At 47.1% G+C, this 23,018-nt stretch overlaps 1 protein-coding gene across 1 annotated transcript in view; it reads left to right on the top strand.

Moving 5' to 3' along the window:
* CCDC17 (coiled-coil domain containing 17) overlaps positions 1-23,018 on the top strand; it is a 55,083-nt gene that overhangs the window by 18,522 nt on the left and 13,543 nt on the right. Inside the window, exons 9-11 of the mRNA XM_029618248.1 lie at positions 3,169-3,294; positions 19,769-19,962; positions 20,590-20,675. Of these exons, the coding sequence (XP_029474108.1) occupies positions 3,169-3,294; positions 19,769-19,962; positions 20,590-20,675 (406 nt within the window). The remainder of the gene's footprint in view (positions 1-3,168; positions 3,295-19,768; positions 19,963-20,589; positions 20,676-23,018) is intronic.

Below are 23,018 nucleotides of genomic sequence, written 5' to 3'. Positions count from 1 at the left end.
TTCTCGGGGCGATGAAACAGGTTCAGGCCCCTCTTGGGGTGATGAAACAGGTGCAGGCCCCTCTCGGGGTGATGAAACAGGTGCAGGCCCCTCTCGGGGTGATGAAACAGGTTCAGACCCCTCGCGGGGTGATGAAACAGGCTTGGACCCCTTGCGGGGAGATGCAGCAGAGTTGGACCCCTCTTGGGGTGATGAAACAGGTTCAGGCCCCTCTCGGGATGATGAAACAGGCTTGGACCCCTTGCGGGGAGATGCAGCAGACTTGGACCCCTCTTGGGGTGATGAAACAGGTTCAGGCCTCGCATGGGGTAATGCAGCACGCTTGGAAGGCAGAGCAACAAGGTTAGAATTAAGGCGCAGGGAGGACAAAGATTGTACTGCCGTGGGCTTGATACTTTGAGCCAGAAGCTCCTGCTTTTGTTTCTGGAGGGGCTGCTTAGAGAGGGCACAGGCAGTTCTAGGACGTCTAGGGAAGGTGCTCGTTAGTGTCTTAAGTGCAGCTGTGGGAAGCAGAGCTCTGCTAGAGTTAATTACTTCTCTCAGCTTTCGTTTCTGAGGCTCTAGCGTGGAAGTTATAGAAGGCTTCTTAACCCTGTGAGTTCTAAGATTTTCAGAATTAATACTTGTTTCCTGGTAGCAAGTTTTTTCAAAAGTGTCCAGAGATGAAGTGCTAGAATGCTTAATCCACAAACTGCTACATGAAATAATGTTGCTAACTGGGCCAGAAGCTGAACGCCCGGTAGTAGAACTAGCTGAGCTTTTGGGAGAAACAGATGGCCCGTTAGCTTTGCAGCGGGGGCAGGGTTCGCCTGGAGGCAAAAGGCACGGAAGACATGAACATTTCCACCATCCTGGCTGTGGAGTAGAACAGTTTAAACACTCTTGATAAACAGAGACATTTCTCTTATTGCAGTTACTGCACAACCAGTGTTCCTGACCAGCAAGTTGACAGGCTAGACAGTTCTAATAGCTTAGGTAATTCAAGGTCTGACAGGAATTGCAGGTATAAAACTTTGAAGGAGGCATCTTGTAATAGGGAAAAAAAAAGGTTGACTCACCGGTTTAGCACACAGAGCTATCTCTTCCCCTGGAAATTTATGGCTTCGGCATACTGTTACGCCTGGGCTGAGTTCAGGGGTAGTGAACACCACCCAAAGGGGTGGCTCCAGGTGGAGAGAGACAGGGATGGCTGGAAACCGTGGCTGGGTCAGGGCAGACAGCAAGAAGCAGTGTCTGGGTCTAGGCTGGGTCAGGGCAGGCGGCAGAGCAAGGCAGGTCAGAAGGCCCGTAGGCCACACACACACAGACGGCCCGTAGGCCAGACACCGTAAGCGGGGCAAGGTAGGTCAGAAGGCCCGTAGGCCACACACACACAGAAGGCCCGTAGGCCACACACCTGTAAGCGGGGCAAGGCAGGTCAGAAGGCCCGTAGGCCACACACACACACAGAAGGCCCGTAGGCCACACACCGTAAGCGGGGCAAGGCAGGTCAGTAGGCCCGTAGGCCACACACACACACACAGAAGGCCCGTAGGCCACACACCGTAAGCGGGTCAAGGCAGGTCAGTAGGCCCGTAGGCCACACACACACACAGAAGGCCCGTAGGCCACACACCGCAAGCGGGGCAGAGAGCCCGTAGGCCAAACACACACAGACAATAGAGCAGAGGGCCCGTAGGACCGCATGCACAGTAAGCAAGGCAGGGCAGGGCAGAAGGTCCGAAGACCATACACAGCACAAGATAGAAGGCCCGAAGGCCGCGCAGGGCAAGACAAGACAAGGTAGAAGGCCCGAAGGCCGCGCAAGGCAAGGCAAGGCAAGACCGAAGGCCCGAAGGCCACCAAGACTAGGCTAGACAAGACAAGGTAGAAGGCCCGAAGGCCGCGCAAGGCAAGGCAAGACAGAAGGCCCGAAGGCCGCGCAAGGCAAGGCAAGACAGAAGGCCCAAAGGCCGCGCAAGGCAAGGCAAGACAGAAGGCCCAAAGGCCGCGCAAGGCAAGGCAAGACAGAAGGCCCAAAGGCCGCGCAAGGCAAGGCAAGACAGAAGGCCCGAAGGCCGCGCAAGGCAAGGCAAGACAGAAGGCCCGAAGGCCGCGCAAGGCAAGGCAAGACAGAAGGCCCAAAGGCCGCGCAAGGCAAGGCAAGACAGAAGGCCCAAAGGCCACACAAGGCAAGACAAGACAGAAGGCCCGGAGGCCGCGCAAGGCAAGGCAAGACAGAAGGCCCAAAGGCCACACAAGGCAAGGCAAGGCAAGGAAAGGCCCGAAGGCCACGCAAGGCAAGGAAAGGCCCGAAGGCCACGCAAGGCAAGGAAAGGCCCGAAGGCAGGGCAAGGCAAGGAAAGGCCCGAAGGCAGGGCAAGGCAAGACAGAAGGCCCGAAGACAAGGTAGAAGGCCCGAAGGCCACGCAAGGCAGGCTAGAGCAGGGAGCCCAGGTGAGCTCGATGCCGAAGCACCGAGGCAACTGTCAGGCAGGGTTATAAGGGCACACCCAGAGCATAGAGTGGACAGAGGAGATGGACTGGGCCTGTCAGGAAAGCCAGCTCTAGAGGGACCCCTGGTGGTGAGGCGGTTGCACAGCAGCCACAGCCGTAACACACGTGGGCATGCACGTACACACATAAACCTGTGTGCATACACAGCTACGTCTCTACTCATACACACTCATACCCATGCATGCTTGTACACACACACATACACGGATATACATGGACAAACACTTATATATACCCCAAAGACATACATGTGCACACTCATACTCATACAGACATGTACAGATGTTCCCACACGTAAATACAGCATCTCACCATGTCTCCCAGTCTGTCTCCAAGGCTCTCCCCATCTCTCTTGGAGGGTCTCTGTCTCTAGGTTTTCTCTCCATCTCTCATAGAAACATAGAAATGCGGCGGAAGGAAAAAGATATGTCCTATCCAGACCGCCCATCCACACCAACTACTCCCTCTACAATCCCCACCACTCCCTCGGAGACCCTCTGTGGTTATCCCAGGCTTTCTTGAATTCTGATACTGTCCTTGTCTCTCCCACCTCCACTGGGAGGCCGTTCCACACATCCACCACCCTGTCTTGTAAAGAAATGTTTCCTAAGATTACTCCTGAGTCTACCCCCTTTCTCTCTCTCTGTCTCATGGTCTCTCCTATGCCTGCAGGGCCACTGCAAGCACCTCTTCATGATCCGGACTCAGAGCTGTTGGCTGTGGAGCTGGAGAATCAGCACCTGGAGGAGAAGCTTCTGAAACTGCAGATGCACAGAGATAAGAGGAATATGGAGAAAGGTGAGTGCACCCCGGGGGTCTGGGCAGGCTGTGTGCATGCTAACCCCAGAATCCTTCAGATGGGGCGGAAGGAAGAGAGCTGCCACAAACAGCGCTCCTTCTCAACAGCTCAGTGAGGCTCACTGGAGCCTCCGGGCTGAGAGCAGAGACCAGAGAGAGAGAAACGAATGGGGGGGAGGATCTGATCTGACCTTATTCAGGGTGCAGTTTTCATACTGTGCGCACTGGAACAAACACCACTGCTCCTTTTTACCTGCAAGCATTGCATCATTTCTCATAAAGACAGTGTGTGCAATCACTTCTCCTGAATTTTCTGCAGCTAGCATTGTCCTTGAAAGTAAATGCATTGATTTGAAAAAGCCAAGTGTAAGCATATCTCCTCCCCCAACCTGAACTCCTCCCCTCAGTGTCCCCCTCCCCCAACCTAAACACCCCCCAGGAACTCCTCCCCTCAGTGTCTCCTCCCCCAACCTAAACACCCCCCAGGAACTCCTCTCCTCAGCATCCCCTCCCCCAACCTAAATACCCCCCCCCCAGGAACTCTTCCCCTCATTGTCCCCCTCCCCCAACCTAAACACCCCCCCAGGAACTCCTCCCCTCAGTGTCATAAGAACATAAGAACATGTCATACTGGGTCAGACCAAGGGTCCATCAAGCCCAGCATCCTGTTTCCAACAGTGGCCAATCCAGGCCATAAGAACCTGGCAAGAACCCAAACACTAAGTCTATCCCATGTAACCATTGCTAATGGCAGTGGCTATTCTCTAAGTGAACTTAATAGCAGGTAATGGACTTCTCCTCCAAGAACTTATCCAATCCTTTTTTAAACACAGCTACACTAACTGCACTAACCACATCCTCTGGCAACAAATTCCAGAGTTTAATTGTGCGTTGAGTAAAAAGGAACTTTCTCCGATTAGTTTTAAATGTGCCACATGCTAACTTCATGGAGTGCCCCCTAGTCTTTCTATTATCCGAAAGAGTAAATAACCGATTCACATCTACCCGTTCTAGACCTCTCATGATTTTAAACACCTCTATCATATCCCCCCTCAGTCGTCTCTTCTCCAAGCTGAAAAGTCCTAACCTCTTTAGTCTTTCCTCATAGGGGAGCTGTTCCATCCCCTTTATCATTTTGGTAGCCCTTCTCTGTACCTTCTCCATCGCAATTATATCTTTTATGAGATGCGGCGACCAGAATTGTACACAGTATTCAAGGTGCGGTCTCACCATGGAGCGATACAGAGGCATTATGACATTTTCCGTTTTATTCACCATTCCCTTTCTAATAATTCCTAACATTCTGTTTGCTTTTTTGACTGCCGCAGCACACTGAACCGACGATTTCAATGTGTTATCCACTATGATGCCTAGATCTCTTTCTTGGGTTGTAGCACCTAATATGGAACCTAACATCGTGTAATTATAGCATGGGTTATTTTTCCTTATATGCATCACCTTGCACTTATCCACATTAAATTTCATCTGCCATTTGGATGCCCAATTTTCCAGTCTCACAAGGTCTTCCTGCAATTTATCACAATCTGCTTGTGATTTAACTACTCTGAACAATTTTGTATCATCTGCAAATTTGATTACCTCACTCGTCGTATTTCTTTCCAGATCATTTATAAATATATTGAACAGTAAGGGTCCCAATACAGATCCCTGAGGCACTCCACTGTCCACTCCCTTCCACTGAGAAAATTGCCCATTTAATCCTACTCTCTGTTTCCTGTCTTTTAGCCAGTTTGTAATCCACGAAAGGACATCGCCTCCTATCCCATGACTTTTTACTTTTCCTAGAAGCCTCTCATGAGGAACTTTGTCAAAAGCCTTCTGAAAATCCAAGTATACTATATCTACTGGTTCACCTTTATCCACATGTTTATTAACTCCTTCAAATGAGTGAAGCAGATTTGTGAGGCAAGACTTGCCCTGGGTAAAGCCATGCTGACTTTGTTCCATTAAACAATGTCTTTCTATATGTTCTGTGATTTTGATGTTTAGAACACTTTCCACTATTTTTCCCGGCACTGAAGTCAGGAAAAATAGTGGAAAGTGTCCCCCTCCCCATCCTAAATACCCCCCCCCCCAGGAACTCCTCCCCTCAGCGTCCCCCTCCCCCAACCTAAACACCCCCCCCAGGAACTCCTCCCCTCAGCGTCCCCCTCCCCCAACCTAAACACTCCCCCAGGAACTCCTCCCCTCAGTGTCTCCTCCCCTCAGTGTCTCCTCCCCTCAGTGTCTCCTCCCCTCAGTAGTAGGTAAATGTCTGTGAAACTCTCCTTATCAGATTTGTGATGTTTCTGTGCAGCTTCTCTCTCTTTCCTGCGTAACCTGGGAAGCAGGTTTATAATTTCCTGAACTCCAAGCTTACAGCGGTAAAATCTAAGTGCAGTATTACTGTCATTGACTGCCTCGCCCTCCCACGCTGGGCACTGCTAAACAGTGATTTACTTATCAGCTTTCCTTAAGAGGTAGGAAGTATGTGTTTCCTTAGAATAAACCAATTTTTGTCTTATTGCAGGGCTGTTCCTGCTCCCAGGCGTCTAATGGATGAACCGCTATTGATGTCTCCCGTTGTCTAGCCCTCCCTCCCCCCCAGGCACCTAGAAACATACGTAGGGTCCCTTACAGGCATCCCTGGACCCCACTCACATGAGGGCAGCGGAGGAGCCCGGGTTTCTCCCCGAGATTTCCAGCAGGTTTTACCCGTGTAAATAGGCTTTTGAAAGTTGCCCTGCTCTACGGCACTTTTACACGCATAACGCCTTTGAAAATTCACTGCATGGGACCTCGGAGCCCCCACAGGTCACAGAAGGACAGTAAGACCCAGCTTCTCTGCCCAGGGGAATTTCCCTTCAGGTCTTTGTGCTTCGCCCAGGCCTTCCATCGCCCTCCTGGTTCTGCCCCTCTGCAGCCTTTTCTTCTGGCGCAAGCCTCCTTCTGAAAAAGAGTTGTGACGAGGGATGCGCTTTCATTTCAGATGAGCGCACGCTGCACAAACTAAATCGAATTAAACTGCAACAGAAAACAAAACAAAATAATTCAATTAAAAAATCCCCCAACATTTTGTGGGTGCGCACCCCTAGTTGTAAGGCACTTGGCTGCTTGTACCTTGCATACGTTTTGCTAATTTTCAAAAAGAAACAAAATGTGGCGTTTCCCTTTGCAATTTAGCATAAAGTGTGGGCACTGACAGGCCCCGTGCAGAGGCTCTTCCTCTCCTCCGGCCCAGCCTTAGGGAAGACCTTTCCAGCAGTTATCAGCGGTGAGGGGAGGTGGAGACGTTTTCAGGTGCAAGTGAGCACGGAGGCCAAGTCCAAGACAAAAGTCTGAGCTGAACACACGTTCACCTTGAAAAGCCCCGGGGGAGGGGAAAAGTGCAGTGCAAAGAGCAGCAAACTGCCCCCCCTTTCTTTTCTTAAGGAGTCCTTTTTCTAAAGGGTTTTTTAACTCTTAATTTATACCATTTCATTATACGAATTAAGCAAAAAAGCTTTACAAAAATGCAGAGTAAAAAGTACAAATAATTGTACAGAAAAACAATCCACAACTGTCTGCATGCAAAAGCACAATAAGGTGCAGGACCTTGGAACAACAACACATGGGTGAAAAGGAAAGATTGCACACTAATTTATAGTAAGCACAATAATCAGCTAATTCTATAGATATCTAATAATACCTTTAAAGATTGCACACTAATTGATAGTAAGCACAATAACCAGCTAATTCTATAGATATCTAATAATACCTTTAAAGATTGCACACTAATTTATAGTAAGCACAATAACCAGCTAATTCTATAGATATCTAATAATACCTTTAAAGATTGCACACTAATTGATAGTAAGCACAATAACCAGCTAATTCTATAGATATCTAATAATACCTTTAAAGATTGCACACTAATTGATAGTAAGCACAATAACCAGCTAATTAATGTAGCACTGCAGCAGAGGCTGCTACCATACCTGTTCTATAGATATCTAATAATACCTTTAAAGATTGCACACTAATTGATAGTAAGCACAATAATCAGCTAATTAATGTAGCACTGCAGCAGAGGCTGCTACCATACCTGTTCTATAGATATCTAATAATACCTTTAAAGATGAATTAGAAGGATAATAAAGAAAACATTCTCCACCCAAACTATGAACAGTGCCTTTCTCCTGTTCAGGGTTTCTCTTCAGACATCTGGAAATATATGGATTTGTTTTGTCATTAAAAAGAGCTTCCCTATTAATTATCACATTTTTCTCACTCCCGGAGAAACATTTAATCAATAGGCTTGCCCATTCATCAGGTCTGTCATCTGATTGCTCAAGAAAATTAGTCAGATTAAAAGAATCAGAAGAAACTTGTGAAGCCTCAAGATTATCCGTAACTCCAGGAACCTTATTAGGAACTACAAGGAAGGCAAAGTTCCTCAGAAATATAGAGAATATCTTTTAGATGAGCTCACATGGGATAATAAAAGAAGTTTTTGAAAAGGTTTAACCAGCTAAGTTCCAGAGTTAAAACTTAGTCGCTAAATATTTTCCTCCACTGACCAACTATATTTCACTTCCCTAAATTTAAGTGGGGAAAAATGGGTGGATGCAGAGGCTGCTTAGTGCTGATTTAGGAGGGCACAAAGAGCAGTACTGAATACAGCCAGCCAGGTTTTTATATTTCCCTAAAGATGACTGCTTAAAATTAACTCATTATCTTTCCAATTCAGCAACCTCCTGAAATTAACCCAATGTTCTAGACCAGGTCTCATCAGCATCCTCTGTAGATGCATTATCACCTCTCTTTTTTTTTTTTTTACTAGTTATACCCGTGCATCCTAATATTCTTCTGGCTGAGACCATTGCCTTATCAAACTGTTTCATCTGATATGATCACCACAGTTTCACACACAAGTGATGTCATCCAGCAGCACCAACAAGGAGACGTTTTCCAGCGCTTTCTGGGAATATATGGTAGTTTCCATCTCAGCAAGCGGAAGAGTAATCTGGAGAAGTCAGAGCTCAAATCCCACTGATGTCCCTTGTGACCTCCATTGCCTCAGCTACAAATGCAGGGCACAATTTACTAAGACTTCGCTACCATTCTGTGTCTATGAGAAAAAAGCTTAGGAAATGACTCCCTTAGATTTTATGTCCTCTAGGGATAAGGAAATGCCTTCAGGACCTGAAAGTAACCTGAGCTACCCCTGAGAAGACCTAATGTAAAGTATAAATAGTTTTCTGCAGTGAGTATCGCATCATCAGTACTTCTCACTGCAATTGTCTATAGACCATTTCTTTTCACCTCTCTTTTCAGATTATTGTACGATAGAATGCTTTTCTTCCTTTTTATCTATTTAGCTTTTTCAGAGATTTTAAATGTTCTCTTTTGCTGTTCCTTTCGGTAGCCTTACCTTGACTGCAGCTTCTGATAGATCTCTGATCATGGTCCCCTTAATGGTTTTAAATGGCAAAGCTTCCAAAGTTTACCAAACAAGGCAGCTAGAAAGGATGCATAGATAGGTGGCAGAAAATGATCATTACAGTCCATCCAGTCTGCCCATCCACACCAACTTCTCAGCTTTACAGTCCCTACCACTCCCTCAGAGACCCTCTGTGGTTATCCCAGGCTTTCTCCAATTTAAATACTGACCTTGTCTCCATCACTTCCATTGGGAGGCCGTTCCATGCATCCACCACCCTCTCTGTAAAGAAATATTTCCTAAGATTACTCCTGAGTCTACCCCCTTTTCACCCTTATCCCATGACCCCTCATTCTGGAGCCTCCTTTTCATGGAAACCTTGGAGATATCTGAATGTCTCTATCATATCTCCCCTATCTCCTTTCCTCCAGGGTATCCATGTTTAGATCTTTAAGTCTCCCCCTATGCTTTAGAACAAAGACCACTGACCATGTTAGCAGCTCCCTCTGGAGCGACTCCATCCTGTTTATATCCTATTGGAGGTGGGGTCTCCAGAACTGGACTCAGTATCCCACGTGAGGTCTCACCAGGGACCTGCACAGGGGCAATATCTCCTCCCTTTCTCTGCTGACTGCAATTCCTTCGCTTATGCCCAAACAAGTCTGACCTTTGATGGACATGTTGAAATCCATAGTATCAGGGCAATGGCATGTCAGTGGCCCATCTCAGGTCAATCTCTATATAAGAGATTTGCAAAACTGAGGTGTAGAGTTGCGTCCGCACATTCCCATCCCATCATTGTTTACATATGGCCTCCTGATGCCACAGTAGGCTTGGGTGTCTGAGCGTGAGAGCCCAACTTCAGTCCCAGAGGGCACTTTCTTTTACTTAGGATTGATTGTGTTCTTGTTTAAACAAAAAAAAAGAAGGTTATTCTCACCCACCAAGGAGAGTTATTCCACCCTATTGGTGGGTGTCGTCTTCTTTATTGTTGAAGACAACCCTTAGCTAGGGAGTCCCAGAGAAAGCAACGTTTTTAACCTGTATCAGGTGTTCACCAATCCCATAATCTCTCCTTCCTCCCATTGGGACTTTGAGCTCATTCGTTTAATCACAGAACCGAGGCCGTGGAAGTGCAGAAACTACCGCACATGCGCCGAGGGCGCTTCAAGAATTCCTTGGAAAGTTCTGGAAAAGATCTTCATGTCTGCACCATTGAATGACATCACCCTTATGTGTGACTGGGGCACTGCTGCCTTCAGAGAACACCTGATACAGGTAAACAGCTCCCCAACACACACTACTTCCAATGCATGATTGTACGCATTTTTGTGCACTAAAGCTGAGGTGCCTGCCCCCAACACACACTGCATTCACAAGATCCAAATACAGCTCCTCTTTCCCTGTACGTACCTCAGATCAGTCCAGACTCCTGGGTTTTGCCTCCCTTCCAGCAGATGGAGACAGAGAAAGTTTTGCAGGCACCACCTCTTAACCCGATGTGCCACCTGCAGCTCCTCAGTATTTCTCTGTCTCCAGCAGATAAAGGAGGTGCAAAACCTGCAGTTCAGTACCTGAAAAAAAAAAAATCACAGATTCAAAATCATAAGAAGAAGAAGCTTCGATCAAGCAAAGATTTTTCTCCCAGGAGGTTGGCAGGTCCTGGTGGGACCATCCCTCCTGGTTGCAGAGGTGGATGAGCAGGGGTTGGGGACCATAGATTGCTCACTGGATTTCGCCTAAGGTGAAAGCTGGTGGTCCAGTTCCTTCACCTCCGGGAGAATTGGGAGACGCCTCTTCCGTACTTCAGATAAGATTGTTCCTTTTGTGTCTTTTATAAAGTTAAAAAAAAATAGTAAGAGGAGGAAATCAAGGGAAGCAGATGCATTTACTTTACTTTCTTTTAATCTCCCATCACCGGTGGGAGAGGGAGACACTTCAGCGGCGCATATTTTGTTTTAGGCTCTCCTGCCTTTCCTCCCTCAGGCGTCTGCCATGCGGTCGCAGCCGGGCCTGATCATGCCGAAGGGGTGCAGATACACCACATGTGGTGCAGCTCCGCGTGCCTTTCTTGTTCCGGCCTATGTTCCCGTTGCCTCTCTGGTAGAGAGGGCACATCGGGAGAGACTGCGGCGGCAGCTTGGAAGCAGCATGGCTCTGGTGGGCCAAAGGCTGCAATGCGAGGGTCCAATGATCAGTTCCTGCTGAGCACGGAAACGGTGGCCATCTTGGATATGCTCGCCGCTAAGGAGAAAGCTGCAGTGGGGGGAGGGGGTCTCATGCCCAAGCTTTTTCCAGCCGAATTCAGCTCCAAGGAGGCCCAGGGGACCCATGGGGGGCAGTCGGAGGAGGAAATTAATCCTCTGGAAGACTATTCTGAAGGTACCTCTCCTTTTTAACCTGAGTTTGTTCTGTTGATGCACAAGGCATTTTTAGCCCACAAGGCCGTGGAGTGGCCCTTTCCTAAGTGGAGGATGGCAGAACCTCCCCACAGGAAGGATTCCAGATTTTTGGGGGCTTCAGGAGCCACTAGGATTCAGAAGGTCCTTGGTCCTTCCTATTCAGGGGCCACCGAGGAGGGTTCCTCAGAGGACTCTGATCAGGGATTGCCATCTGGGGATGATTCTCCCGATGCTGATCCTTCTTGATGCCCACAGGATCCGGAAGAGGATGCGACAAAAGTCCTGATGAGGGAAGGAGATGATCCCAAGGTGGTTCGTCTGTTTCAAAGGGAGGAACTCGGGCCCCTGATCCCACTGGTGCTAGCAGAATTGGAAATAACTGTTCCGCAGGACCAGGCTGACCTGGAAGAAATATCCGGTCATGACCGGCTTGAGGGGTCCAGCCAAGACTTTTCCTTTTCACAAATTGGATAAAGAGTTGGTGATCAGGGAGTGGGATACTCCGGAGACTGGCCTTAAGGTTATCAGGGCTATGGATAAGCTTTATCCTTTGCCCGAAGACACTTTGGAACTCTTGAGGATGCCAAAGGTGAATGCTTCGGTCTCGGCTGTTACAAAAAGGATCACCATTCCGGTAGCTGGCATGGCAGCTCTTAAGGAGGTACATCTCAAGAAGATCTTTGAGGTGTCTGCTCTGGGCATGCATGCAGCTGTGTGTAGCAGCTTCATGCTCTGGGCTAGTTGCAGAGTGCCAGAGATATGTCACCCCAGGAATCCAAACAGGTGGAGCGATTGGAGGCTGCGATGGCTTATGGTGTGGATGCTTTGTATGACCTCATTCGCACTTCTTCCAGGACCAGGATGTCCACGGTTTCCACTAGGAGGCTTCTTTGGTTAAGAAACTGGTCAGCGGACGTTTCATCAAAGGCTCAGCTGGGAGCATTGCCTTTTAAGAGAAAACTGTTTAGGGAAGACTTGGAGCAGCTAATCAAACATCTGGGAGATAACAAAGTGCACAAGCTATCGGAGGACAAGCCAAAAGGGTCCAAAGGATTTCTCCCAGTGCGCTCTTGGTTTCAGGGGCAAAGGCGTTTCCGTCAGAGCAGAGTTCTGGCTGCTGGCCAAAGGCAGACCTCAGGGAGGTTGCAGTCCCGGAGCCAACCATTTCAGGGGCACAGAGCGGGCCTAGACGGCTCTGATCAGGGTAGCAGTGGAGCCAGGCTGGCCCACTCCTCGGTTCCAGTCATCGGGAGGAGTCTGACTCATTTTTACAAGGAGTGGGTCAAGATCACGTTGGACCAGTGGGTTCTAAGCATGATAGGACAAGGCTACATTTTAGAATTTGCTCAGCTGCTCATAAACCTGTTTATGGTGTTTCCCTGTGCCTTGGCAGAGAAGAAGTTGATCATTCAGCAGACCATACAGTGGCTGCAAATGCTGGGGGCCATTATTCCCATCCCCCAGGATGTGCAGGGGATGGGGCATTATTCAATTTATTTTGTGGTGCCAAAAAAAGGAAGGAATTTTTCATCCAATTCTGGATTTAAAGAAGGTAAATGTAGCTCTCAAAGTTTCCCATTTCCAGATGGAGACTCTGAGGTCCATCATAGCAGCGGTGAGAAGTGGGGAGTTCTTGGCTTCCTTGGATCTGACGGAGGCATATCTGCACATAGGATTCACCCGGACCATCAGAAGTACCTCTGGTTTGTGATCCTAGGGAGGCATTTTCAATTTTGCACTCTCCCATTCGGCCTAGAAACAACCCTGAGGTTGTTCACCAAACTGATGGTAGTTGTCATGGCAGCCCTCAGAAAGGAGGGCGTGCTGATCCACCCATATCTGGACAATTGGCTCATCCAGGCGAGCAGTGAACATGGTGTTGTCAGTCCCAGTCAGTGCAAGGCCAATGGTCGGTGGAGGAAGTGGCCTGGTCCATCAATTGCCTAAGACAAGAGCGCTACGGTTGGCCCTGCAGGAGTTTCTTCCTCTTTTGCGCAACTGTCCAACAATGCAATGACGCTGGCCTACATCAACATCCAGGGACGTACCAAGAGCCGAGCAGTTGCTCTGGAAGTGGAGATGCTGATGCCCTGGGCAGAGCAACATCTGGCCTCTATAGCGGCTCATACATAGTGGGATGCGACAATGTGCAAGTGGATTTTCTCAGCCGGCAACGTTTGGACCCGGGAGAATGGGAGCTCTCTGAGGAAGTGATTTGTTCAGCCAGAAGGGTGTCTGAGCTTCAATACCTGTCATGTAGAGAACCCTTTTTGCGGATTTCAGATTCCAGGGTCTCTCTGAGGATGGTTCCATCTTTTCTGCCGAAGGTAGTGTCAATGTTCTACTTAAGTCAGTCAGCGGAGCTTCCGCCCTTTAGAAATTTGGAGGTTATTGTGCCTCACGTAAAAGAATTAAGATGGTTGGATGACAGAAGGGCCTTGTTGCGGTATCTGGAGGTCACTAACAGTTTCAGATTGTCGGATCACCTTTTTGTGCTATGGAATGGTGCGAAAAAGGGTCAGAAAGTATTGAAGACCACTGTTCGGTGGTTGAAGAAGGCTATTGAGTCCGCATATATCTGTTGTGGTCGTCCTATCCCGGAGGAGTTAAGGGCTCATTCTACCCATTCCCAGGTGGCCTCCTGAGCAGAATGCCAATTGGTGTCGCCTCAAGACATTTGCAGGGCGGCTACTTGGAAGTCTTTACATTCTTTTGCTAGGCAATACTGATTGGATGTCCGGGCTCCGGACATTGACAGCTTTGGTGAAAGTATTCTTCAAGTGGGACTCTCAAGGTCCCACTCCGGTTAGGAAAGCTTAGGTACATCCCAGGAGTCTGGACTGATCTGGGAATGTACAGGGAAAGGAAAATTGGTTCTTACCTGCTAATTTTCATTCCTGTAGTACCACGGATCAGTCCAGAATCCCGCCCAGTGGTGGAGAGAAGGTTTAGAGAGTCCGCTTGTTCAGTTTTTTGATCTTGAATAACTGAAGAATGGCACAGGTTTCTCGTTAATCCTTTCAACAGAGTTTTTGAATTGCATTATAAATTTTACTCTTTCCTCTGCTTGTTCTGGGGAATTTGATAGTGTTGAGTATTGGAAACCTTTTTGACTTTTTATGCTTGGGTACTTGGCAATACTGAGGAGCTGCAGGTGACACACTGGGTTAAGAGGCGGTGTCTGTGAAACTTTCTCTGTCTCCATCTGCTGGCAGGGAGGCAAAACCCAGGAGTCTGGAATGATCTCTGGTACTACAGGAATGAAAATTAGCAGGTAAGACCCAATTTTCCTTTCTTTCCTCTCCCTCCCCTCCACACACAAATACACTTACACAAAATTCAGGTCTAAGGACATAATACACACACAGTATACATGATCCAGGTGCTAGAAAACCTCCACACACACTTCTTACAAGTTGGTTACAGCCTTCCCATCCCACCCCTGCTTAGCACAGAATTTATCCTCTGACATTATGCTAGGAAACTCTTCACTCTGGGCCAGTGCCCCAGCATGGTGTTAGGGGTATTCCTCCCTCTGAGTGAGTACTAGCCCAGTGTCCCAGCATAGTATTTGGCAGCACTCTGTCCTCTGGTCCAGTAAAGGGACAATATAGCATTGGGGGGGGCTGAGGTCCTGTGGACTCTCTGACCAGTTATTTATTTACTTTCATTTTTTAATATCTTGTATTAGAAGTGATACTGGGCACAGGGATACTCTAGCAGCTCCCAAATTCTCCCTGTAGAAGTTGGCTTAGAAGGTTGTGCGATGTCACTGCCTGTCTGTGGATCTGCCTGCAGCGCTATCCATCAGCAGTAAAGGCCTAAGTTAGCAACCCAAAGTGGAATACAATCAAAATAAAAATTACAATATACAATTGGAGAATAAAAAATAGCAAAACTACAATGTGCAAATCAGTTAAAGCAAAGTCCCTGCCTGACGCTGGTAACAGATTGCTGGGACATATGGGCCAGGGCTGGCAGTGAGTGCCCACCCGCTCCCCCTCCTGCAGGGTACAAGAGGACAGAAGGACGAGGAGCATTAAGCAATGCAAGTGGAACCGTCTCTTTGTGTAGCTTTAGACCTGGGCTTGCTGTGCAGTGTTCTTTATGTTTCAGACTCTGCCCTATCTGACCCAGTGTTTACGGACTTTTTAAAGCGGCCTAAATTGTTGCATCTCTGCAAGCAGCTGGCGTCTTGTGAGGCTCTGTTGAGAGGTGCAAAGTGCAGGATGTGCCCTCTTTCACTCTGATGGGAAAAGACTTGTGATTGCTTTCTTCTGCTTTTAATCAGAGGAAAGATGTTTACAATAAAATCTGAAATGTGAGAATAAATAATAAATGGCCATTGGCTTTTCTCCAGTTTCTGGCTTCTTTGTGGTCTGTGATATCTTCTGTATTCAGTCACTAGCGGGCAGCCCACGAGAGCTGCACTGTCCCTGCCTGTGTGGGTGCTTATACCTTCTCCCTTTCCTCACTCACGCTTGCCTTTCATCTGCACAAACTACAAAGATTAAAGGTTTCTCCAGAATCCCGCACTACAGAAGCAAAATGTCCAAATAAGTAAGTGCTCACCTTCATCTGAGCCCTGTGCAAATCCCCTACCTAACTTGAAGGGTTCATGGGTAAAGGAGACCCTGCTGCTATGTAACCTGTGCAGACAGGCCAGCCCTAGTCCTGTGCTCGCGTGTGCGGGGGGTGACTCCCTGTGCTGGTGCTCCCCCCCAGACAGTGAGTGCTTCAGCAGTGCCCCCCGGTGCTGTGCTATGCTACACTGCTGGTCATGCACCCCCACTTTTAGCCTGGACAGCTCTGCTTTGAGTGATAACATTACATTTATGGTTACCATCCCAGCTGCCTCATGCTAACAACCTTGTCCCCTTCATCCTGCGACCCTTCTGCTTATCAAACATTTCAAACCCCCTCTTCTTCATCCTGAAACCCGCTCATCCAGTGTACAAAGCCCTGAAGGAGTAGCGGTAACTGTTGGCAGTCTCCAATCCCAGTGGCCCATTGTTTCCTTTTTTATGTTAAGTTTATGATTTATATGTTAATTGATATTTATTTTTTATTCTGATTTTCTAAGTGTACCATTTGCTACCCGCCATGAACGTATGGATATGTGCGGACTATACATTTATTAAATAAACCCTAACAGCAGCGCATCAAGTGTCCATGAAGGCACTGGTTAAATCCAAACCTCAGTGAAGCTGGGGAGGCCAGATGCTTTGGAGAAAGGCTTCGTTAGTTTTGGTGGCCATGTGGCATTATTAAAAATCTTGGTAAGAAGATACGGAAGGGGTCTTCACGTTGGAATCAGTGTTTGTCATGTAAGAAGCATAGACGACAAAAACAAGACCTGAAATGGCCTAGCAGTGGAGGTGCAGGGGTAGGAAAGATGCTGACAGTTCAGATAAAAGATTTTATTTATTTATTTGGTGCTTTTCTATACCGGCATTCATGATAAAATCATATCATGCCGGTTTACAGGGAACCGGGGGTACAATAACCTTAAACATTAACATAGCGAAGAGAAGCAAAAGTTACAATGAAACAGGGGTAATGGAACTGGGTGAAGAAGAAGAAGACGAAGCATAAAGTAACTCAAAGACAAAAACCAATGATTTGCAGTGTGCTGAATGTTCAGTGATGATGTGGGAAGTAAGGAGGTGTAATACAGGAATTTCGCAGTGGACAAGATCAGCCACACAAGGGGAAGACGTCATCCTATGGCAACAGGATGGAAAAAGCTCTCCAGGAGATCTTAGTGAGCAGCTGCCACCATGCAAGTTAAAAACCCCCAAATCTCATCGTGTGTGAAACGATGTCATTTCTAATTAAGGAGAATGACCATCATGAGGCACATCAAGCTGGGCTAAAAGCTGCCCATTCTACTGTACAAGTTTTAATCAAGTTTGTAACCCTTGTTCCCCCGAAGAAAGACGTAATGCTATCTTCTGAAACATTGCAATGTCGGGCATCTAACTCCGAACATTGGGGACCTGACAGCATACAACATCCCTTTTGTCTCTGCAAGGATTACTTTTAAGATAAGTGTTTTTGGACTTATTATATACTGCATATGAGAACTCATATTTCAACCAAAAGGTTACATTAATGGCGGGAGTGGATGGGAAATAGAACCAAAAGGTTACTAAATGCCAAGAGTAACAGATAAGACACTAGACAAAAGACCAAAATAATATAACATTTAACCGAATCTGAACAATATAAGACCTGTTATATGGATGTCAATTGAAGTCTGAGTGTACCTTCATACGATGCTGGTAGGTAATTCCCCTTTTTTTAAAAGATATATTGTATATATATAGAGACATAGAAATGACGGCAGAAGAAGACCAAACGGCCCATCCAGTCTGCCCAGCAAGCTTCGCACTTTTTTCTCTCTCTCTCTCTCTCTCTCTCTTGATGCGCTGCTGTTAGGGTTTATTTATTTAATAAATGTATAGTCCGCACATATCCATACGTTCATGGCTTGTGCCAGAATGTCCACTTCCAGATTATTTCATTGATAACAGCTGTTATCAATGAAATAATCTGGAAGTGGACATTCTGGCACAAAGAGTTACATCACTGAGGTACCTAATGATTTTGAAGCCTTATTCCAGGCTCACAGACACGATAGCTGAATTACCTACCAGCGTCGTATGAAGGTGCACTCAGACTTCAATTGACATCCATATAACAGGTCTTATATTGTTAAGAGTAACAGATAAGCATGAGAGAGAGAGAAAAAAAAGTGCGAAGCTTGCTGGGCAGACTGGATGGGCCGTTTGGTCTTCTTCTGCCGTCATTTCTATGTCTCTCTCTCTCTATATATATATACAATATATCTTTTAAAAAAAGGGGAATGTGGATTGCACACTAGGTGGATTTGAATTTATCCACGGTAGTTTTAGAATGGTGGCTGATTAAACCTTGTGCACTTTTGGCCCCGCATGATGAGCCTTTCATTGTAGAGGTAATATAATAAGAGTATTCATTGTTCCCTGAAATAATTAATACCAAAAACCTAAGGAAGCACTTTAGACTAAACACGTCATTCTAGGCAATAATATACAGATTAATATATTTATTATTACACAATTTTACAAAAATCAATTTGTTCTGACAAAATTATTTCTTTGCAGTACTAAAATCCATACAAGAGATATCTATTTAATACCCCATATCACATCCTTCACACAATCACTCATACTTTTAATTTCATTTGATTGTAAAGCATGTTGCTAATTTATTGTTATTTGTAAACCGAGGTGATGTTTTGAACGTGCAGCTGTATATAAAAAAATCACTAAATAAATAAATACCTTACATACTAAAATTATCCACATGAAAATCCAGAACCACCAAAACAGGATGCGGCTTCCTCAGGGGATTTTCTATAGCGATCAATTTACAATTATGTTTTCCAACTGAGGAGTGCCTTTCATTGTGCCTCATGATGGTCATTCTTCTTAATTAGAAATGACATCGTTTCACACATCTGTATATGGTTAAGTGAGATTCTGTTTTGTTGATTTATATTAGTCTTACACGTTTGGGTTTTTGATTCCTCATCAGTCTTTTTCTTTCAGCTCGTGCAAACGGACACAAATCACTCTCTGATTCTTTCTAGCTGCGAATCATTTCTTTTGAATGTTGGGTGGAGAATGGGAATTTGATCTCTACCCAATGTGGAAGGATCAGTACTGGGCAGACAGAGTAAGATCAGAGTCCCTCCCCTTCACCCCGAGAGAAAGTTCAAAGCCAGGGTAAATGGAAGCCAACCTGCCCTTCTAGCTCATCCCTCGGGGCATCTTCCCAGCTGCAGAAGATGCCGGGTCTCCTCTCTTATGTAGACAGAAGTTAGGCCCCTGTCCTTCTCTGACACTTTGTCATTATTTCTGGCACTGTTCAGCCTCACTTTCTCTTTCATTAATAGAAATAGTATTTCCTTGCAGGTTTTTCTTATTTTGATGACGCTTTTTCTTGCCCAAGCTTTCCGCTCTCTGTCACTTCCATGCCTTGGAGGTTGGCTCAGCTTTTCTGATGTCCCATCCCTTCCAGGCTGAGGATTTCAGTTTATTTCTCTCCTCCTGCTTTGTATTGCAGTATATTTACAGTATATCCCCTCCCCCATTTCTGGGTTTCTGCTCCCAGTTTGCATTTCAATATGTTTCGTATTTCTTTCATTACTCAGAGAGAATGCTGTAGTATTTCAGGCCATCCAAAGTTGCTCAATAGATTTAGTAGCACTAGAGAAAGAAGTAGTAGTAATGAGAGAGGAAATCCAGGGTGGAGCACAAGTGAGGAGATGGGCATCTACAGATGCAAGCTTGGAGAGGTGGGGATCTGAGACTGCGTGGGTAGCTTGAATATTTGATGGTAAAATTATTACAAATTCTCAGAACAGGACATCTGACTGTCCTTCTATTCAGTTTCAGCATACATCAATTACTGCAATGTAATAAACCACAAGAAAGAAGTCAGCTGGTAATTTTCAATGGAATAAAAACTAAAACATAAATAAAATATCCCCTACCCTGTAAGTCCCCTCTCGATCGATATCATTTTGTATTTCAGAGTCTCCCCCTCTGTATTCTCGTGTCCAGGGACCCTCAGGATATTTCTCCCCCGCTGTGTATTTCAGGGTATCTGGACGGGGAGCGGGACCATCTCCAGCATGCGCTACGAGAGTCTTCCAGGATTTACCCTCATCTGGGGCGCAGATCACCCCCGCTGCTGCCTCCCCCTGTGGCTCCACCTCTCCCACCACCACCACCACCACTTCCAGCCCCGCTGATGCACCCAGCTCTGCCTCCACCCTTCATTCTAAGAGCAACAGTAAGTTTTCCACACAGACCCGGAAAATCTATTCTACGCCCTTCTCTTTTTCATGGCTGTAAAATGTTTCTTCCCTGGGTCATGGGGGAGAGGATCCTATCTCCACATGCACAGCCGACGCTGCGCCAGTCTTGCACAGCAGGGATGGGTCTGGCTTCCTTTCATTGTCCCTGACGATAGACCCAGCGATGGCGAACTCCAGTCCTCGAGTGCCACAAGCAGGCCAGGTTTTCAGGATATCCACAATGAATATGCATTAGAGAGATCTGCATGCACTGCCTCCATTGTATGCAAATCTATCTCATGCATATTCATTGTGGATATCCTGAAAACCTGGCCTGCTTGTGGCACTCGAGGACTGGAGTTCGCCACCCCTGATGTAGTTGCTAAGTCCCACATGTGGAAGATGTTCTCTGCGGCAGCCAGGGACAGTTCATACCTCATCTCGGAGCTGGGTGAATGCAAACAGCCTGATGGTAGCTGGGAGTACGCTGCAGCACTGCTTGCAACCACTTTTCCTATTAGGAAGACAAGAATGGTTAAGGGTGGCAGCCAGAAAGCATGGCCTGACTGAAGAAAGAGGGTCCTTGTTAACATGAACTTGAGCATGTACATTGTGTATTTCAGGAGTCACTGAGGCCTCAGACCCCTGCACTGGGCAGACATGTGTTAGATGTGCCAGAGGTCCTGGGGCCAGCTCCGTACGATCCAGCGTAAGTTTAATGCCACATCAGCACCATGACCTCTGGATAGCGTAGCTGGAATAAGAGCTCCCCTACCTCTACGTCTGATCTCATATCTAAGTCTGCATTTCCAGCTCAGACTGAACCTCCGAGGGAATGTCAGTTATGTTTCAAAAAAAAGATATTGCTTTATGAAAAGAAAGAATGTGGCGGCAGATTCCCTTTGGAGAGAGCAGAATATGATTGCTGAGCAGAGACTCTGATAGGACTGGGGAGCATGGAGGGGGAAGGAGGACGCATGCATTCTGACTCTCAGACGGAGGACTATTACTATGATAGCTGGAACAGACCTCAGAGAGGCCAAGCTCTATTGAGTTAAAAGAGAAAGGAGAGGGGGCACTGGAGTCAAGAAGGCGACATCTGTGGTAAAATACCACAATCTCAGGAAATCCCATGGTAAGGACCAATGTCACTGTGGGAATAACAGATCTCCCATTCCACACAGTCACCCCCCCCCCATAAAACCCAACCCCACAAGATACCATCCAACTCTCCACGCGACACCCCCAGAGTAAAACCCAACCCCCTACAAATTACCATCTCTCCATGTGACACCCCCAGAGTAAAACCCAACCCCCTACAAATTACCATCTCTCCATGCGACACCCCCAGAGTAAAACCCAACCCCCTACAAATTACCATCTCTCCATGTGACACCCCCAGAGTAGAACCCAACCCCCTACAAATTACCATCTCTCCATGCGACACCCCCAGAGTAAAACCCAACCCCCTACAAATTACCATCTCTCCATGTGACACCCCCAGAGTAAAACCCAACCCCCTACAAATTACCATCTCTCCATGCGACACCCCCAGAGTAAAACCCAACCCCCTACAAATTACCATCTCTCCATGTGACACCCCCAGAGTAGAACCCAACCCCCTACAAATTAACATCTCTCCATGTGACACCCCCAGAGTAAAACCCAACCTCCTACAAATTACCATCTCTCCATGTGACACCCCCAGAGTAAAACCCAACCCTTACAGACTACCATCCAGCTCTCCATGCAACACCCCCACAATAAAACCCAGCCCCTACAGACTACCATCCCTCTCCATGCAACACCCCCAGAGTAAAACCCAACCTCTACAATCCAGCTCTCCATGCGACACCCCCACAATAAAACCCAACCTCTACAAACTATCATCCAGCTCTCCATGTGGCACCCCCACAATAAAACCCAACCTCTATAAACTACCATCCAGCTCTCCTTGCGACACCCCCACAATATAACCCAACCTCTACAGGATACCATCCAGCTCTCCATGCGTCACCCCCACAATAAAACCCAACCTCTACAGAATACCATCCAGCTCTCCATGCGGCACCCCCACAATAAAATCCAACCTCTACAGAATACCATCTACCTCTCCATGTGACACCCCCACAATAAAACCCAACCTCTTCAGAATACCATCCAGCTCTCCATGCGACATCCCCACAATAAAATCCAACCTCTACAGAATACCATCCAGCTCTCCATGCGACACCCCCACAATAAAACCCAACCTCTACAGAATACCATCTACCTCTCCATGCGACACCCCCACAATAAAACCCAACCTCTTCAGAATACCATCTACCTCTCCATGCGACACCCCCACAATAAAACCCAACCTCTTCAGAATACCATCTACCTCTCCATGCGACACCCCCACAATAAAACCCAACCTCTACAGAATACCATCTACCTCTCCATGTGACACCCCCACAATAAAACCCAACCTCTTCAGAATACCATCTACCTCTCCATGCGACACCCCTACAATAAAACCCAACCTCTTCAGAATACCATCCAGCTCTCCATGCGACACCCCCACAATAAAACCCAACCTCTACAGAATACCATCCAGCTCTCCATGCGACACCCCCACAATAAAACCCAACCTCTACAGAATACCATCCAGCTCTCCATGTGATTTTCCCTATGATACTCCAATCCAACTCAACCCACTGCCATCCTACACATGTTGTGTTACCCCGACACTGAGATCCCCCCAACCGCAGACACTGCCAGCCAGCACTCCCTGTTTTATCCCCACAATGAGATCTCCTCAGCCTCACCCACTGCTGTTCAGCACCCTCTGTAACTTACCTGCACATTGAGACCCCCAACTCCACACACTGCCACCTAGCACTCTGTGTGACTTATCCCTACAGCAGTGCTTTCCAAACGTTTATCCAGTACAAGCACACATGATGATCAAAACAATATAGCAGACCTCCACTCCCTCTCAATTCCCTCTCCCCTCTGTCACCCACTCCCCCAAAATGAGAAAGTAGCACTAGAAGCAGGGGTGGTAGCAGCA

The sequence above is a fragment of the Rhinatrema bivittatum genome, chromosome 10 (genome assembly GCF_901001135.1).
Source record: "Rhinatrema bivittatum chromosome 10, aRhiBiv1.1, whole genome shotgun sequence".
NCBI lineage: Eukaryota > Metazoa > Chordata > Amphibia > Gymnophiona > Rhinatrematidae > Rhinatrema > Rhinatrema bivittatum.
The sequence above is the reverse complement of the archived record's forward strand: the minus strand, read 5'-3'. Positions and strand labels throughout refer to the sequence as shown.